General features: G+C 33.2%; 2 protein-coding genes across 4 annotated transcripts in view; both read left to right on the top strand.

Moving 5' to 3' along the window:
• Positions 1 to 20715, top strand: part of LOC119830890 (calmodulin-binding transcription activator 2) — a 165092-nt gene that overhangs the window by 15431 nt on the left and 128946 nt on the right. The window lies entirely within an intron of this gene.
• On the top strand, positions 4388 to 8449 carry LOC119830892. Its single transcript, XM_038354078.1, has 2 exons — positions 4388 to 4613; positions 4772 to 8449. Exon 2 carries the CDS (start codon positions 4775 to 4777, stop codon positions 6053 to 6055), a length of 1281 nt encoding a protein of 426 aa, XP_038210006.1. The 5' UTR covers positions 4388 to 4613; positions 4772 to 4774; the 3' UTR covers positions 6056 to 8449.

The following is a 20715-nucleotide window of genomic DNA, read 5'->3' as shown; positions in this document are numbered from 1 at the left end:
GCAGCTAGTTAGGTTATAAAGATTGCTATGCTATGGTGGTCATCTTAGATTAATTTGTTTTTATTTATATTAAATTAATGTAAGAAGTGAAGAAACTAAAGACCCATTTATTTTGTCCTTTGTCCCTTCATTTACACAAAACTTTTGAATAATCATTCATTCTGATGACTCACAAATTAAACACACTCATTATATTATTTCACTAGATTCGCGAAAAGAATTCCATGGGAATTGTTTTACCCCAGTATAAAGGCCTTTATCTCTAGCCTCTTATCTCTAGGCACAATAATCATATCATGAAATCACTCCGTTTCGACGTGAATGGCAGACAAATAAACGTAGTTTCACATTTATAATATTAGCAAGCATTTCCCAACCCTGAAAAATATAACGCAAATTTTCCACTAAAATTCACCCAACAAATTAATGGGTTCGTACTTTCATAACCTCGCAGCGTATGCGTGACTACCGAATTTTGCTATATGTATATATTGAAAATATAAGAGTTTCTTTTTATTTTCAATAACACAAGAAGAGTTCTTATATTAAACCTTTGTTTGTATTTGTTAAAATCAAAATTTTATGAAATACAGCGTGTTTCACACCTTGCTTGGCAATGGCGCGTTTTATTTTTATTCTTCCCATATTCTGCGATGCCCGTTAATTTATCCCGTGAAAAATTTTAAACCGGCTAATTCGCGAATTTCTCGGAGGTGCAAAATGTGGTTTGTACCCCACGTCGCCTCGTCCCACCCGTTTTATGAGGCCGCTCGTAAAACCAGAACACGACGTCGGATACCTATTTTTGAACTTTATATAACCCCTGACGGAGCTACAGCGCCTTGAATCGCTTCTTGGATCCTTTTGTTTAGCCGATTTGTGTGCTATTTCTTTTAACTTCACTTTGATAATGGTGTGCCAACGGTAAACGGAATAGACCAGTTTCCGTTGAAGAAACGGTTGTTTTGTGTATGTTTAAGAACAATAACCAAGTAGGGTTGGGTATTTGGAATAGGTTAAGCTATTGAATATGAATATAGATTGAAAACAGGCATAAAAAGAAACAAACTAATAGTGTTTTTATTTACTGGGGCACACGCCAAACCTAGGTTATGTTTGGACATAATTTAATTTAAACAAAACAGTTTAAACAATTTATTTTCAATACATTTAATCTAATGAAAATCACATGTAACTCTTAAATGAAAAAGAGGGAAGTCTCCTACTAAAGCTTTTTTGATTTTCAAGGGAGTTCCAAGTATACATAACCCCACACCCAGGCTGTATTGAAAATAATTTTTTAAATTGTTTTTGTTTAAATTTAATTTATGAAATGTGTATATAATGGGGATAAGTAGGTATATATTTTCAATATAAAGACTAGGGTCTAAATTTTAAGCTTCATTCAATTGAACAGTATATAAAGTATCAAACATTTCCCAATTCAACACTTACTAATAATATCATTCTAGCAAAAATAACACAACTTCATACAAAGTACACAAAACGTGGTATCGTGATAAGCAGTCTCAATAACTACCTACAAGTTCACATTAACCATAATAGCGTGAAGTTGGTAACGACATTGTTATATAAGAAACATGTGTCGAAGGAATGAAAAGATTTGATATTGTCCGCGAGGTTAAGAGATATTAGTTTCTTGTTATAAGTTTGTCATCCGTCCGATACAGCTTCTCAATCAGAGATCGATTTTGAGATCCCTCAATAGTTGTTGATGTTGTGAAGGCAATACCCACTAAGTTTTGCTGTTATCAGCAATTCTGTTGATGTTACAATTGAATGTGGTTTATTTGAGGCTGGTTTGTCGATTTTTATTGTAGCTTTGTAATTTGCTTAATTGTATCAGAAAATAATATCTAAAATACTCAATTGTGTGTTTGATTTTTTATGTTATGGATGTTTTTATCGTGTGATGTGGTGGATAAGGAATCATTTAGTCTCTATTTTGCGGATATAATTATACATTCACATTTTTCATTAACAAGGAAAAAGACCGTGATGAAACTTGCATGTGTCTTGATAAATTAATAGTTCGTTGAAATGTGATATACACCTACACGCACTTACTCAGGTTGTTAATTACAACCCAAATTTTTAACGGTCATTAACCTATAGCACGCATGTATGTGTGATTATTTTTACACATGAAATAATATGGGCTTTATTTGTGAAGATTATATATAGTTTGTGACACAGAGAATGCCAGCACATAGCTTTAAAGAATACAATTAATGTATACTTATTAAAATTTATTTATTTATTATGCTTTATTGCACAAACTTAGAAAGAAACAACAAGAATAAAATAACCAGAAAAAAGGTATCGTTTGTACAAGACGCGGCCTTATTGCTGAATAGCAATCTCTGCCAGGCAACCAAAAAAAAATAAAAAATGCGAAATAAAATGTAATAAAAATAAAAAATGCCCGGTAAAACATACATTCAATATGCCTATTTATATAAAATTGTTCCTGAGATAAAAATACATGTCGTTAAACAACATAACTTCAGTAACAGCAGAGGGTTATATATTTTTATATCATTAATGTAAATATGTTATGAGTGGGTGATAGTCTATCATCTACGCAAGGCCACCTCCGATCCAATAATTTGCACTTACCCTGTATGGCTTCGTCTGCCTCACATAAGACAATGCAGACTTCACTAATTTTGAGCGATGGTGACCTTTTCAATCTTAATATATATAAATTACGTGTCACATTGTTGGTCCGCGATGGACTCCTAAACTACTTAGCTGATTTTAATCAAATTCGTACACCAGGTGCAGTTTGGTCCAACTGAAAAGATAGATAAGACATTATTTCAATTATGATGAATTAATATCCGGTCGGAGCAGGGGCGTGCAGCTAATAGGGTATATTTTTATTTGTCTATGGGTGTAAAAAATACTGCCATTGAAAGTCGTAGGTGAATTGTATTTGTTTATACATAGTTTTTTCAATGCAAACTTGTTGTAATGTCATGAAACCTGTGCCTTTTCACACTTAGATTTGAAATGAACTGTATTACTATACTGAAATATATTTATTAAACAGTAATACAATTCATAAATAATAATTTTATAGTACAAAATTGACAATTCTTTATTAATCCCATGCAAGTGCAGTATGTCTTTTGGAGTATGCTGTTAGAGAAAATATGAAGTTGAAAGTTACAATTAATTCTCAATAATACGTTTACATTCATAAAGAAGCAGAAAGTGGGTTGACAGTAGGTATATAATGATTGTTAACAAATAAATTTGATTAAAATTTCGAGTTAAAAATGAGACCCGATTTAATTTGGCGTTTCGAACACTTCACATCGAGTGTGGTCACTAGCTGAAGTGACTGAAGCGATTGCGTCGTGATGACTGTTGAGTTTAATAAGGAAAATAATAAATTTAATAAATGAGACACAATAAAACCAAAATTTCAACAAATACATTAACGTCTTAGTTAATCGTTCACATGTGAAAAATTAAAATCCTTAAATCAACTTGTATTCGTTAAATAAATTATACCACAATTAAGTTTATTAAATTATTATACTTGCACTCTGATAGCGTATGTTTTTTGTATGGAGCAAACTCACGGCGCAGGTCTGATAACCAATTGTGTTCATTATTCAGTGTTCACTGATGAACGATCTCCAACCAGCTACGTGCACCATTTGCTGAATACTCTCAAAGGTAGTGCAACATCTCTGAAGATAAGCATCCGTAAGTATAGGAGCTAACGAAGATTTGTACATTCGACAGTTTATCTGCTGAGATATAGTGGCTCTCTAGATATAGCACTCTCACTAGTGAACCGATTGGTACTTTGACTCTACCAACGAGGAAACTTCTGTAATCCGTTCACGAATATAGGGAACATGATCAATGTCACAAATAATATTTAGTATACAATACATTAGGGCATCAAGTTTCGTAACTCTTACAAATGCTTGTAGCATAAATAATTAATGTTATAAAATACATTATCGCATCCACTGTCACATAAAACTTGCCAATCAATGTAGCACTCGTAAATTCTTAGTGCGTTGAATCAAAACGACGACGCATATTCTCACGAGAGTGTGACGACATTCGGCAAAATAAAGATATCCCCTTTGACGACATATGTTACCTCATAAAACGCTCAATGTACCTGGCTCGACTCCATGGTAAACATAGAACAAGGTCAGCTTAGCAACACATTAGATAAATTGGTGGTTGGGTAGTAAAAAAAAATAAGTGATAATACATTCCGTCCCGTTATCTGCAAAAAAACACATGTTACGATAAACAAACTATCGACCTCATACTGTAGCGTACTAATTGGCCGAATGTACGTAAGCCATAACAAGTTACGATGAGTCTCGTTTTTATGTACGGCTCGAGTTCAGTGCCGCTCAAATGATTCCCAGCGATGGACGTGTCGATCGTTTTATCGCAGTTTCGTCTGCGCCAGCACACGCCGGGCAACTAGTTTTTGTAGACGCTGGGAATATGGTTTTATGGTTGCATCACGCGAAAGCATTCAATCAGGGACGTCAAGACCGAAACGTATCAGGGTACGATAACGGCCGGACTGGAATACAACTCGCCACGTAAGGTTCATTGTTGGAAGAAAATCGTTACTAATTTATTCGTGTGCCGGGAGCGCGTAAACAACATGAGTCATTGCGGATATCATCACATTCAAAGAAGGCGTGGGACTTTATTGTTTTATAGCTCGGTTAACACTAGTTTTTGTTGCCTGTTTTAGACAATGTTGGATCCGAAAAATGTTCCGGCTGGAACGAGCAACAGTGGTGATAAGGAAAAAGATGTCATCGGTGATACTCCTGCAACGAAGCCAATCATACTCTTGCCGAAGAAACGTCCCTACGGTGGGCTGCAAATCGAACCAGAAGAAAAGCAGATCACGCCAATCATGAAAATCGTTGAGAAACAAACAAAGGAAGTGAAGGAAGTGACTGCTAGCTCACAAACCGAACCATTACGCAATCAAAGTGAGGTTACTGATAAGAAGTCGCAAGAACCCGAACTCGCGGCTTTTGATAAGCCAAACGTGAAGCCGGCACGCGAGACTAGGAAAAAGCAGTCTCAGAAAGCATCGAAGTCGGAACCGTCGACATCGCAGCCATCGACGTCGCAAGCATCGACATCGAAAGCATCGACATCAAAAGCATCGACATCAAGAGCATCGACATCAAAAGCATCGACATCAAAAGCATCGACATCAAGAGCATCGACATCAAAAGCATCGACATCAAAAGCACCAACAACGAAAGCATCGACATCAAAAGCATCGAAAGAGGCTGGCTCAAACTTGAAATCTGGAAACAAACCATCTGCTAGCAAGTCTGAAGCGTCCAGCAGCACCGAAAACAGAATCAACGATAGCCATTTCTGGGTTGACACGGTAATGAGTAAGTTTCGATCTAACGATTATAAAAACCTACTAAGAGAGTCCAGTTTTACTGAATCACAGGCCGATGCATTACAAAATTTTTTCTACAAATCATGTCGGAAACTCTATAACGTATCGGTAAACAGCAATCGTGTTATGAGAAAGCACAAGTGTCAGGACTGTCCGTTCTCGATAGAACATCAGTGCGTCTCTATTAATTTTTTACATGTAGGCTTGGCGAACAGTAACGTGGAGCCTACAACTTTCATCGCACCTGAAACAATAATCATCTGCCTCTGTCAGTTTGCTTTCTTTCACGATCACATTACTAGACCATCGTGTTCCAAGACGGACACCGAGGGCCCAAAACTTACTCCGGATCCTGTAAGAGAAAGTCGTGACACGCGCTTGCGTTGTGACTTGTGCGACACGATCTTAATAATCAAACATTCGCTCGTTGGAAACACGGACTGCATGTTGACAAGGTGGAGTGGTGTTAACAGCAGCAATGAAAAAAAGTTCCATGCGCATCTTGTCGATTATTTGAAACCATTCACGAAGAGGAGGCTATCTTTGGAAGAGTTGTACACTTGTAACTACAACTGCTGCCTATTTTTCCATCGCTGTAACGAATAAAGTTTCAAATCAAATCGTGATTCTTCCTGCTGTCAACGTGGTTACAGCATCACAGTATCAGGCAAGTATAGTGTATGCACGTTATATGAATTTTCGATTTCAATCTTCTTGTGTTAAATATGAAAAGAAGCACGTATGAAACAGTATTGGCAGAATATTTTTGTAATGTAGCGATTCTTGTATCGGTTTGACTCTAGTCTAGTATTCACTTTGAAATGCTACGGTCATGCAGTGTTGTAATCTTTGTATTAACCACCAAATGAAGTAACGAATACTCTCTACACCGCCTTCCGCGGTGATTATTGAATTACGGTAGAAAAATTGCTTATTAATAGTTGTTTGTATAGACGTGTAAGTGTTTTAAAAATGTGTTTGTGGTAGTATATTAATAAATGCTTTGATTGATATCCATTTCGTTTCTGTTCAGTAGGTGAGCGTACTCTAAATGAAAAGAAGTAAGACGTGTATGAAGCAAGCCAAGTAAACGAACAGTTAGTAAATCTCAATATAATATGTGGCAACATATTTTTGACAAAATCATTACCAGTTCTCTAGACCAATGCACAGATTATAAAAGAATACATTTCAATTTTTAATTCGTTGTAGATCGTTGTTTTTCTAATCCTTCGTTTGTTCATCTTATTATTTTTACATTCTGTTGTTATTATACAATACATATATATGAGCTTTTGTGCAAAATTATTTGCTTCTAAGTCCAATAGCTGCGTTGACAGTGATCGAATCGGTTTCACTAAGAATAATATACACAGTAATTAATAAGGTCTTCGTTTTACCAGCATATTTCTTTTATACATTTATTAGTTGATCGCCCCGGTTCTGCTTGTAGCTGCTTCTTGGGCTATAAGAGGTGCAGCTAATGCGATAAAATTCATGAAGTCCCAGTTAGTGTACATAATTCAATACATTTAAATAGACTATAGGTTAATGTTTAAATACTACAATAAAATCTAGATAGTAGATACTACACCCCTAATAACATTTATAAGAGATTCAACCCAATCTTTTCCATATTCCTAAAACGATGCAAATCGTACACACGAATAACGAAAACCCAAAAGAAACAGTTTGTATGTAAATGTATATCGGGCTCTCGAATTTTACTCTGGCAATATTATCTAAATAATGTTAAATGTTGCTAGTGTAATGAAAGGATGGGACGGCCACCTCGTTTGTGTTGCCAGACGTTTTTTAACATAACGAATTGTATTTACTAAAATGTTTTATTTGTTAGCTTTTGGACTATTCGGTTTCACTAAGAATGAGGTTTTATCATTTTTTATGGCTTAAATAATGGCGTAAATTACTCCTAGTTCAAATCATTATGAAACGAATATGAATTTGTTTATTTTGACAGATGGTTATTAATTTTTTCATGACATTTCTACGATTAGTTTTTTGCCACATTTGAGCCCATTGTTTATAACGATTACATGGTATATTTATATGTGGAAGTATAGAAAATTCAGAAAAATACTAAGTACTCATTTAATCAAATACATTTTCAACAATATAACAATATACTTTGCTTTTATTAGTTACTCTTGCAAACCGTTAGCAAATTCTTTTAAAATGGCTATTCAAAACTGATCGTAGCGACTTGCTTGAAAAATAAAACGTCTATATTGAGGTTGCATTTGTCGAAGCGAACTCGGCGAGCCATCGCTGAGTAAAACTATTTCTTATAATATCAACGAGTAGTTTAAAGAAATCTCTTTTGAAATGCTTGCTTGGCTTTAGGTTTTAGGCGTTTGTTCTAATTTGTGTTCTAATACTCATATAAAGATCGCCTCTCTTACTTTAATTTGTATTCACTCGAAGACCGAAGAGACATCATTGATCTACTTTTCGTCTCTAAACTTTTTAATAATAAAATTGACTGCCCCCAATTGCTAACAAGACTCAACATTCGTGTCCCAGCTAGGTATCCCCGCTTCAAAATAACCCCATTAACTCCTTCTCTCCGCAAATCCGTCTCCGGGGCCAATTCCCCATTACCCAGGCTTTCAAAAATTGTAAATAAATACAGCGATAAAATCGACATCTTCCATACACTCAACAAGCTCCGTTCTATAGTCAGGGAAGTTCAAAAATCAAAAACGTAAATGAAATCATAATAAAAGTGTTTAAATGTAATAATGTTATGCATGTATTGTACTAATTTAAGAAAAAGCTCTGTTTCATTTGTGCATGCTGTGTTAACCTGTAATTATTTGTTACTTTTTCGCAAGAATATTTGTTATATTATTTATACTTAAAAAACACTGTAAACAAATGTTGGTTGACCAAATAAATAAATAAAAATGATTATTAGGTGTTTAGACTTTTCTATGTGTGGATTTATTGAGTTTATGGAGAATAAATGTAGAAAATATAGAGTCTTTTATTTTATTGTCATTGTGGACGTAACAAATAACAGTTTTGAGTAGATTTTGTTAAGAGGTTACACATTCAAGTTTATGAATATTCTTCTTTAATGAATAAGATTTTATAAACAATTTAAGGAAACTTAAAGAAGACTCTGATTTAAATACATATCGATATTTAAAAACATAGATTATTTAAGTTTTAAAGATGTTGTTTTCCGTTAACTTCGTTCGGGGTTCAACAAGGACAAGACATGTAAAATAAAGTATGATAATTTTAGAATAAAATAATATTGAATAAAAGTATCGAAGTAGTTGAAAGGAAAACAAGCCAAGAATAAACTCTTTCGATGTACTAAATAAGTGGACTGCAGCTAAGCATCCCGTATTAACTGTTATCAGAAAGATAAATGTAGTTTAAGATATAGAAACATTAAGCGTATATTAACTGGCTCGTAAGGTTTTATGTGCTCATTGTAATAGCGATTTTGTTTCAGAATTTAATTTGAGAATATGTTCGTTATTTTTGGAATATTTGTGTTTAACCTACTAGGTTTCGTTCCGTGGTTTCGCCTGCATAGTCTAAGGAAACGATCGCATACAGTCTCTGAATTTTACCTGCATAGTTATTGTTCTGGTGGGTTATTGGGATGAAAAATGTTTAATGACCTTTCTCGGTTCTTTGGACAAAATTGTTTCCCAATGAATTCAATGATGGAGAAGATACAGACAAACAGAGTGAAAATTATAGGTATTTTCTGTGAAGCATATTTGTTTCTTAATTAATAGAATGCTACATTCTCTACTTCTCAGTGTTTGAAACTCATCATACGACCAAAGTGTGCTTACATATTTGTAGTGACACAAATACATATGTATTACGTATAGCGTAGTTTGATTAACGCTCGGTATTTTAGGCATCAAAGGCCCTCCCAGGCTTTCATTAGGGACGATTAATTAATTTCGCTCCTGACATCCCTGTAACAAGTAGGTTGAAATCTGAAATCAAATCGTTCGCTCGCCGAATGGGCTGTGCTGTTCTCATCACCTTTTGTGAGATACTTAATTGTTCCAGCGATGTGACGCTTTTTTGTTGATTTCGTGTGCTAATTTCTCTTTAAAATAGGGCTTTGAAGATGCTTTATTTTGTGTTGTAAAAGAACTGGATTTATAAGGCCGTAGTGAGAAAGTACCCGGTGTTGGGGTTTCATTATTTTAGTTGAGGGTTTTAAGAATTATTTAGTTAATTGCAATTGTTTTTCTCCTGTTTGTCGTACGTCTTTTTTTAACAATACGGTATATATTTTTTACACACTTTTATTAGCTTGACCTGTATGTTTGTATGTAACCTTTAGACTCGATTTTGATCTCTCATAAAACAAACAGATTGATTTAAATCTGTACACTTACAAGGATTGGTGACAATACAATGATTTCATGAGTTTATTTTATTACCCTGATTAAGATCGCTAGGATTCAATAATTTCCTTACGTAAAGATTTTTATACATAAAACAATAAAGTAAGATGATACTATAATCGATGTACATTAACAATAAATAAGATAAAACAAACAAAAATATATAGCATTATTAATTATCTGCAAAGCATTTCGAGGTAAAATGGCGGAATGAAAACAAAATGTCGGATTTGTTGGAACGGAGCAACAGTTTTCGCGGGTTTTTATTTATTTGTTCAGGCTTAGATCGTGTCCACGGTTTGTTTAAATTTATCTGGTTTTTTAAAATAATACAGCAGTGACTCGGGGTTCTGTGTTCATATAACGTGAGAGGTTTAACTGAAATGTTAAATGAATGTTGAATAAATCAGATCTTTTTAAATATGTATATGAAGTTTATTTATATCTATTGAGAAAAATGTTAGATAGATAGTATCTTAGTAGTATATTATATAATTTTTTTAATATATTATACTAGCTTTCCGCCCACTTCCTTGTCCGCGTAGTCAAAGTCTACAACATACATACGTATGTGGCCGTATCAAAAATCGTTGTATTATATTGAATAATTTTTATCACCTTAAAGCTTCACACATATCAAACCGATTCAAAAACATTACACTATCTATCGCGCACTCCCATAATTTTCCGACGAAAATTTAGCCAGCTCCGTCGGTCACAATATGGCGAAATAGCGGCAAAACTGAAAAATCGGAATGGTGGAAAAAGGCAGGTGACATTTAACAGTACGTTACGAACTCAGATCGCGCTGGCCCAATTTCTAGAAACTGTCCATGAATACCAATGCATTTTGTGAGAGCTTTCAAATTTATTTCTTGAACTGTTCAAATATCGCTTGGGTTTACGTTACCGATGCTAAAGGTATTCCTTTGTGTTATGTCCTCGCAGAGTTCTATTGTAAATGAAACAATATATTGCACACAGTCCAATGGCATTCTCATTATCAAAAGTGCACGATTAAATACCGACCAAGCTTCGTCCGTTTGTACGTATGTTTAATTATTTTATATTCCAGTTGTGTTTTTATTATAACTCAACAATCTTAACATAACTAGTTATTTATAAATGATTATTTAAATAGCTAATAAGTTCTTTTGATATTCTATTCCAGGTTGTTTATGATGAAATTAAATTAAAGTCATTGTTATGATCATGACGGAAATAATTGAAAACAAATCGTTTCGACGTCGATAACGTAAATTAATTAAAGCAATCCATTTAACTGCGTTTTAAGAAATAAACAACATTTGCTCCATTTAAAGCTATTTCAAGTCACGGCTATGAACAGAATAACTGAAGTAAAGTTATACCGTTGTGATCTCGAAATAAGCAGCTTACGATTTTGATCCTAACTGTTGCGCATATTTATTTGAGAAAGTGTCGGGAATAAGATCTCAAAGTTGATATAATATTACAAATACGTTGATATTCTAAATTGGGAAAACGCTACAATCGTATAAATGCGAGGGTTAGTAGCTGGGTGGAAAACGATTCTTGTAACGATATGTTTAGAGTAGATTATATATTCCAATAATATTTTCAGGTGAATAAAACTTCGGACGGAATATGAAGACACGTTTTAAGTCGTGGATTCTTTAATGGCCCGAAATCTGTCCTTGGCCTTATTACTACGGCATACGAGTAGACACGTCGTTTGATGATAAACGATATTAGAAGGATACACAAGAATAGTATATGTAGGTATTTGATACATTGAGATTATAAACTAATATAATTAGGTGTTCTAAAGAAGAATGAAGGGCTACTTGAGTTTCAATTAGAGCTTTAGTAGTAAAAAGAGAAGAAATATTTATTTGTTTTATAGACTGCTCATTTGAAGATGGGATATTCATGGGACTCTTTTTATGTCATAATCGGCAAAGAAGCTGGTGGGTCGCCTGATGGTAAGCGCTACCACAGCCCATCTATCAAACCTCTGCAAACGTCGACTTTAAAAGGAAAGGTATGTAAAAAGGACTGATGGGGGATAACCGAATAAACGGAAGACGGAAAGGACGGACAAAATAAAGGATATGGTGCTTCTTCTTCTTCTAATTTCAACATCTCCCGCCAAAATTTTTATGTATGTTATTGAATACCAAATTTTAATATAAAACAAAAAGTTGTTAAACTCTCCACAACAACCCAAAACTTGCACAGATTACCAATAACTTTAGATGTTTTTATATATTCGCTTTCTAGTAGATAAAAGTTAACAATATATTCTGTGGGATTGAGTGTCGGCTTAACTGAAAAAGTGAACGCGTTTATAAAGATTAAGGAAAAGCGTTTTAATCGTTTATATCTTACCGCGCTTGAGTTTCGCTTTGTTTAACCTTGTTGTTTTTAGAGTATTATCTATGACAAAATGTTATTCACATTAAACTTAACTATTATTGTATTATCAAAACTTTTATTAGCACAAAATAATTCAAACGCATGAAACAACGTAAAACTACACGCAAGAAAATTCAGCTATAAGTGGTTACATGTATTTTGAAAATGATACATTTGTTTAAATATCAATAATAAATACCTATACTCATTAATATCACCTTAATGACATAACCCACAAAGTGCTTTCCTATACGGACATATCGAGATCACACCTCCGTAACACGACATAAGCTTCGCAAATAAAAATCATCCATAACACTAACAAGATAAAAACCCTTTTAGGCAATCCGAGAGCGTTGACATTTGTTTCCCTGGACCTTTTTGTCACGGTAAGCGTTCCCTCGCATTAATCAGGGAGCGACACCTGTGAGTAATTGTGCCTGTCTTCACCGTACAAGCTACCTTCCCTTGTGGCTCCTGTAACCCTGCTATGAAGACGTCCGCTTCGGCTGATAAAGTAAACGATCATTTTGTTTTCTGTGCTCGTTTGCCTATTTAAATTCTTTACACGGACGTGATGGGTACGGCTAGGCTAACGGAGTTATTGTGTTTCGAAGAAGCTTTATGGGAGGTTGGGAATGTACGAAAGGCAGAGAATACTGGCAGAAAATTATGAGCATTATGTTTTTAATTATCGTATACATGGTGTGTCTGGTGTGTATATTAATATAGTGAATACAGACTATTAAACCAGTCGCAGAGCAACAACTCTAATATACTATTATTTATTATTCATTGAAAATATCATCATTATTAAGAACATCAAAAGATAGCGACATATTAGCATATATTTAAAATTTACTCTACGTAAAATTTAAGTATTTAGAATCCATTGATAGGCTTATCCAAGTTCTTAAACATATTTCGTCGAAGTTGAATGTAGCTGAAGGAGAATAAGAATCTGTAGGAAGAGTATAATTCTATTGAAATGGCAACCCTATTTGTTATCCAGCACGCAAATAAACGTATAAAAAGCGTCGACTTGTCAGAGTAACCACATTTTCATACTATTGTTTTTTGGACGTCGATTGTCTGGTTTTCAGGTGTAGGAAATTGGTATTTTTATAGTGTCATCCCAATGGCGGGACACACTGATTCTTTGTTCGGTGGCATGCTGTTTGTTTATTGTAAACCGTGAGCGTCGTAACTATGTTAATTTATCAGCGGCTATACGTAAATTGCCGTAGATTTTAGCATAAAGAGTAGATAGAATAGGGGTTCATTTGATACCCAAAGGGTAAATAAGCATTTTAAATAATACATAAATGTTAGTACAGGAAAGCATCGGAAGGATAGTGATTAATCGAATAATTAATTATATAGTTCAAAAGTAGGTTTTTCGATTCCTACATGTTTTTATAAAAGTTAGCGATAACCTATTATGATAACTCATATATTTCATGTTCATATAAGTTGTTTCAAATTAAAAACTTTAATAGACTAGATCGTTTATTTATAAAACATATCCCTACATTTCCAAGACTTTACACTGAGAGCGGAAGCGACTAAATAATAAATATAATATATGAATTTGCTATTAGCGAAAACCTGATAAACAACAATACATAAAGTAACTTGTTCTGGATAATTTACTTGGCAGAAACGTTCAGTTTGTGACATTTCCTAAGCAAAATATTTCGACGAAGTCGTCTTTAATTTCAGAATTTAAATCCTGCCAACCGGTTTGCAGAAGACACGAATGCATTGGCGCCGGTAAACTCAATTATTTCAAATATATAAAAAGTGAAACTAAAAAAAGGCAATATTTTCACGGCTATCTAGTCGCATCGGTGCCAATTCCACTTGTTGCGAATTAACTCTCTCTACACTGTAAATCTTTTATATTTTATCGTTTCAATATACACGCATATTTTCATTTTTAACGATATGTTTGGCACGGTGTTATGAAAACGTTTGATATTTTAAATTTCTCTCTATATGTAGGCGTGTTTGTTGTGAGATATTTTCTATTTTTAATAAATAAAATATGTGTTTCATCAATTCTATTGCCTTGTATTGGAAATTACAGTTGTGCAGCCAATAACTCTGTGCTCGCATTCTCGTATCTTTTATATTAATTTTTAGTTCGTAACTCAAAAGTTATGGTTCATACAAAAGAGCTGAATGAAATGCTTAAATTACCATTTATTTTTCGTTTTCTATCATACTGTCAGAGGGAATAATATATCAAATGGAAGCAGCATTACGTACACGCAATTTCAGTTTTTTGATGAAGTCTTCTTTTGATTTGGGGAGAATATCTGTGTTGTTGATGAAAACGAGAATGTTAAATAGACAATGGTGGATATATTTTATAGACAACGCACTATATAATGTAACATGTACTGAGTGTGACGACCCTTGATTAACTTTTTAGCTATCTTAGCAAAAAAATCCTTCTAATCCTACTATCCTACTAATATTATACATGCGAAAGTTTGTAAGAATGTGTGTGTGTTTGTTGCTCTTTCACGCAAAAACTACTGAACCGATTGCAATTAAATTTGGTACGTAGATAGCTGGACTACTGGAATAACATATAGGCAACTTTTTATCCCAATGTTCGTACGGGATACGGACTTACGCGGGTGAAACCGCGGGGCGCAGCTAGTGTTAAATAAGAATGTATATAATACGCTTTTACTTCGCAAAGATTGTACTCGTATTTTTCCAATGGATCCGGCTCGTTTATGCCGAAACTCAATTATCCAAATATCCTATTATAAAATACCGCTTAGAATATTCCAAGCTAAGTGTGAATCTGAAACTTTTGTATATTAATGTAAATGTTTCCTTTGGTAATCTCATGAATATTTTACGAAGATCTCGTTTAAAGTTGCTTTCATTTTTTGACGTTGAAGCGAGAAATGTTACCTTTTTTATAAGATGCGACGAACAGATATGTCTACTGAAATTCGTTTCACTTAGATAGGAAATAATTATGAATAATTTGTCTCTTTCACTCTCTGTTTGTTTGACGCTAGACAGAGCGTGATGAACATAGATTAGTTGGTTTCTATGTAATTTTTTGCAGCGTATCGCAATTAATACCGCTGATAATTTGAATTTAGAATCGGAAAGGGATTTAAATAAACCACCCATATAAACTTTTAGTCAAATTTGTATGTTCAGCTGATATGATCTAATAATCTATTCTTGGTTTGATTTCTAACATTTTTATTTGTCTGATAAAAACGTTTAAAAATATAGTTAATATTCAAGCTTATTATTTTATAAATACTTTATGTTTAATGTAGCGGAACAGCAGCAAAAACATGGCCGAATATGCGTGAAATGTCAATTTGATTTTAATATTACGTATTTAATCCACGTTTGTGATTAAATAAAATCTTTCACAAAATCTCAAAGGGATAAAATTATAAGTAGTATCTGTACACTATGTCATTTCACGTTGTTAACAATTTTTCCACTTTTATATTTAAGTAAACAGAATCAAAGCTTATATTAAACAAAAAAATATTTGTTACACATTACAAAACCCTTTGTTTGTGATAATGTATATCTATTGATCAAGATTAAATATCTATTCATTGTTATATTGTACCTGAATGCTGACAATCATCCATTTCACCCTTTTCACAACGTCTCAAGGTCTATAATGCTACAAATTAATGATAAGATCATAATATAATATTCGTGAACAAATTATCGTTAGCCATTTGTCAGAAATGGGTATCCGATCTGGCCGTTTCATTACTGTACCGCCATTAACCTATTTTAATTAATGATGATAAATAGCATGCCACGTGCTTTTTATTATTTCGGTCATCTTGACAAAAAATTACTTTTAACCTATGAGTGGTTTATCTTCTTTTAAGGGGACTGTGAAATAAATAAATATCGCTCTTCCGTTATGTACCCTGTGCTTATTATTTCTTTATTTGCTTTCATTTGGTCAGTTTAATTATTTCTCGTGTATAAGCGAAACGAAGCAAAGTGATTACGTTAAAGTTACTAAGTATATATTCATATTAATATTATGTACATGTGTAAAAAGTATTCTGTAAAAACTCTTCTATAAAGAAAAGACAGTCGAAATGACCGCCTCGTAATTTTTTAAAGTCCATTAATATATCTCAATAAGTAAACATTAATAATTCTCTCAAACAAAGAGAAATTCAAACAATATCCATTTCAAATGCACCTAATATTATATTTCGAGTTTAAGGAAATGCATTCGTCGCGTTTGCATACGATTTATGCCAAAACTTGCATTGTACCATTAATAAATTAAATTTTAATTTCAAATGAACGAAATAGCAATAACGTCCGGAATATATGAGATACTTGACTGTATCATAAATCAATTGAGTAGACTGGATGCGATACGACTAACAAGAGGGACTATATTTTTTGTGTTCTTACACTTTGTCTAGCACCAATCAAAATACAGAAAAAGCTACAAAGAATAGACAATTTATTGTCTCAAAAAGGTGGCCTTATCGCTACAAAGCGATCGATACCAGGGAAGGATTTTTAAAAACAAAATAGAACAGGGTATTATTGTATATTTTGATAGTGTAAGTACTTAAAGATACAATCTCAACGTCAATGTTAATATGCTATAAACAAATTCATATACATATTACTTGAAAAATATATAAAAAGTGTAGTTGTATTTGGATTATATCACAATTTTTTGGAGGAAAGGCACCATTGATTTCGCATATTAGATAAACAGAGTTGTATTTTTAAATAGGTATTTTATATTTGTATTATTTTTTTATATAATAAAGCCGAAATAAATAAACCCAACTCTATCTAATAACAGATTATTTAAAATGTAAAAAGAAATTATGCGACTTATAGAATAAACGGAAAACATTATCTCTAATGAAAAAATTCAATTCTGAATACCTACAGCAAATTCGAGTGCTAGAATTTAACATCGAATAACACTAAATTGAAGATACTTTACGACGCTGCACAATAAATTAAAAACGTTAAACTTCTCGGCTCTCACAATTCAGATGACAAACGGGTTATTGTTTCGAAAATCACAAATAAAAACTACCGTTTCGTCCAAATTCTAGTAAAATGTTCACGTAGAAACACGAAACGGCGGAGGTCGCATCTTGATAACGAGATCTAATGTGGACTTTGGACTTGCGGGAGAACCACTAAAAGCGTTTATAAGTTTAGCGTTTTAGGTTATACGGGTAGTAAATGAGTGACCAATGGTGGGTTTAAGAGTATGTAAGACATGGAAGAATTATTTCCATGATTTTAGTTTTTTGTCTCCTTAAAAAAAATACAAATCGACGGGTGGGGTAATATAAATGCATTTTTTAAGGTTAGCTTATTAGGAAGCATGGTTGCCGAGCAACTTTCTATTGATGGTTAAGAAAGCATTTCTTGAATTTAAAGTAACTTTTTCGGTTTGTATTATGTTTTTCAGAGTTCATAAAAATAACTCAAATATAATCCAATTGTTTTTTGGGCTTGCATCGCATTCGCTCATACCTACGCCTTATACTAAATCGCTGCGTTAAGGTTCATACGTTCCTTTATCAACACCGACGATCAGCGTGCGTTTTAAACCATAATATAAATTCCATGTCAGCATAAACGTCCCTCTACCGGCCTGTATATAGACAGCCTTAGAAGCTTCGTATTTCCGCTGAGCTAAGCAACTTGATACATGCAACTTGTCATTTTGTGTTAGTTCCTGCACAATTATTTTACTGCTTTTTTGGACTGCAGCAGCGATCGTTGGCGGATAAGTCGATCGTGATTTATTGCTGTGAATATTGGTTAGCAATATTCTTTTGTACGGCGCTTGAAAATGTTAAATGTACGTCGTGTTTAGGAAATGGCGTTTAGATTGTAGTATTTTCTATTACTAACTTTGAAAATAAGTTACACATTTAATGGAATATTCGACATGAAAATTGACCACATTGAACAAGCTAGAATCGATTAAAAGTTTAAAATACTAATTCTCACGTAAAAAAACTCCAAAGAGTAAGCATGCCATAAAATGGTAAATAGATCTAATCAATAACAAACACTGCGAAGTTCCTAGAAGATCATACGAAGGAGATACACGATTTAAATTACAAATTATGACGTCAGCGCTTATTTATCACCGCACAATATTATCCCCCGGGCTTACCCATTCACAACGGATATCCACTTACCGAAACATACACTTTATAGGGATATAGAACATAAATTGTGTCCACCTTTGTTTATATAAGTAATTTAGGAAGGTATTGGCCATGTCGCTGCTCCCGCGGGACAGGTGTTACAGCTTCGTTGATAATTTAGTGAGGACATATGTAGATAATTAGATATAAGGAAAGCGAAACTAGGTATTTGACGATATAAAACATTTACTATTTAAGATAATAGTTTGAAATGTGAAAGTTCAATGGTATTATTGCAATATTCTTTAGAGGAGCCGGAGGCCCGTATTCATTCCTTACCCTTCCCAGTACATTCTTTTATTCCCTTATTATTATAGTTATTCCTTTTTTATCCTCTATCAATTAGGAGGCAAAGCTTTTGCGGCCTTGTTTCTGCAAATATTCATAGGCGGTGGTGATCGATTATAGCTCAGTTTCCCCCTATTGCATACTACTAATTACTAGGACAAGTGAATTAGTGTCGTTTTGACAGATTATGGATTATGAATAGGTACCTTTGTCTTCTTCAACTACAAGGGAAAAGTATATGAAAATTTTTTGTTTAGAAATTTATCGCGTTAACAATCTCTTGGCTGAATTTTGTAAACATACAGTTACAGTTTGAAGTGCATATATTTTCTTTCTAGGAATTTCGTTTTATGTTCAGTAGTATTTTGGCTTATCTATGCTCTATAGGCTCCATAAAAATAGTACGTATATATTTCAAATAAAAACATTGTGTATTATATATTAATGTTATCATTAAAAACGATGTTAAAATATATAAATGCCAATGAAGAACAATACATTCTTTGAAATAATACCATACGTTTCATGCTTAAACAAATATTTTATTAAGAAACTGAAATAATAGTTACGACGTGGTTTTACTGAAGCTATATTATATACCCGGATTACTTTACATGCGTGGATATTAGATACTTTACAGAGATAATTTTTCAGGACTTTTATATAAGATGGTGTTTGTAAATCTCGTAGATGACTGTGTTCCTTTTGGGCGTTTATCTGTACGTTTACTTACTTTTGTTTAGGTTCTATTAATGAAGTACAAATTTTTCGAATGTAATGATACATTTTCGTTGTCCTAATAGACGTCCACAATATTTTAGGGAAAATATCATCCATGTAAAACTTGGCCACTAACCATGATTAAAAAAAATTGTGTATATTATATTTTTTATGCCTTAATAAATATAGTTAAAAGAAATACTTAAAAAATCAACTGAAACAATGAACTTAATTGTTTCATTAGCTCTTAAATAAAATATACTATAAATCCTTCTAATATTATAAATGCGAAAGATTGTAGGGATGTGTGTGTTTGTTGCTCTTTCACGCAAAAACTATTGAACCGATTGCAATGAAATTTGATATGTAGATAGCTGGACATCTAGAATGAGATACAGAAAACTTTTTATCTCCGATATTCATACGGGATACGGACTAACGCGGGTGAAACCGCGGGGCGCAGCTAGTAAAGTATAAACTAAAATAAATGAAAAATTACAACATTCATGATGATGATCAGTTTTTCTACCAAATCGGTTCACCCTGGAAAAGTTATTAGATAAATTTTAACTTTTAATTAGTTATTAGATCAGTTATAACAGACACAGAAAATAGAATTGATTAGAGAACCTTTTTTTTAACTTGGTTAAAAACTGAAAGTCTAGATCATTATCTAGCTATTGTATTCAGTAAAGAATCATTCAGTGAGTGCTTTTATTTCCTTTGTCTTCCTAAAACATCGCATACTATTAAGTATTTATGTGTTTTAGTCCCCTATGTCCCTATGTTTCAGTCGAAAAATAGAATTCCATATTCTTAATTATTTACATTTCAAATATGCCGTTACTCCAATCTATTTACCTCATTACTCACGTGAAATGTTATTATTGTAACATTTATTGATACATTGTGATCCAAGTACCCGTGGGAAATGAACGGGATAGGAGCGGATACAAATAAATATACGAGTTAGTTTATATTCAACGCCATATTTAACTGGGCTATGTTTGGCGCAAATCGTTCATTCGTTCAATCGTTCATTTGGAAATACGATTGTCACATAGCCTAGTAGCATTAGTTTTAGCGCTATTTGTTATTTGTTTTATACTATGTGTTATAAATGAGAATCTATAAAATTATTTCTTAATAATTACCTAGTCTTGCCATAAATATTGTAATAAAGAAAAAAGAAAATTGTTAACTGCAAATAACATTTATTACT

This window comes from Zerene cesonia, chromosome 12 (assembly GCF_012273895.1).
Source record: "Zerene cesonia ecotype Mississippi chromosome 12, Zerene_cesonia_1.1, whole genome shotgun sequence".
NCBI lineage: Eukaryota > Metazoa > Arthropoda > Insecta > Lepidoptera > Pieridae > Zerene > Zerene cesonia.
Note: the sequence above shows the minus strand (reverse complement) of the source record. Positions and strands in the feature narration are given on the sequence as shown.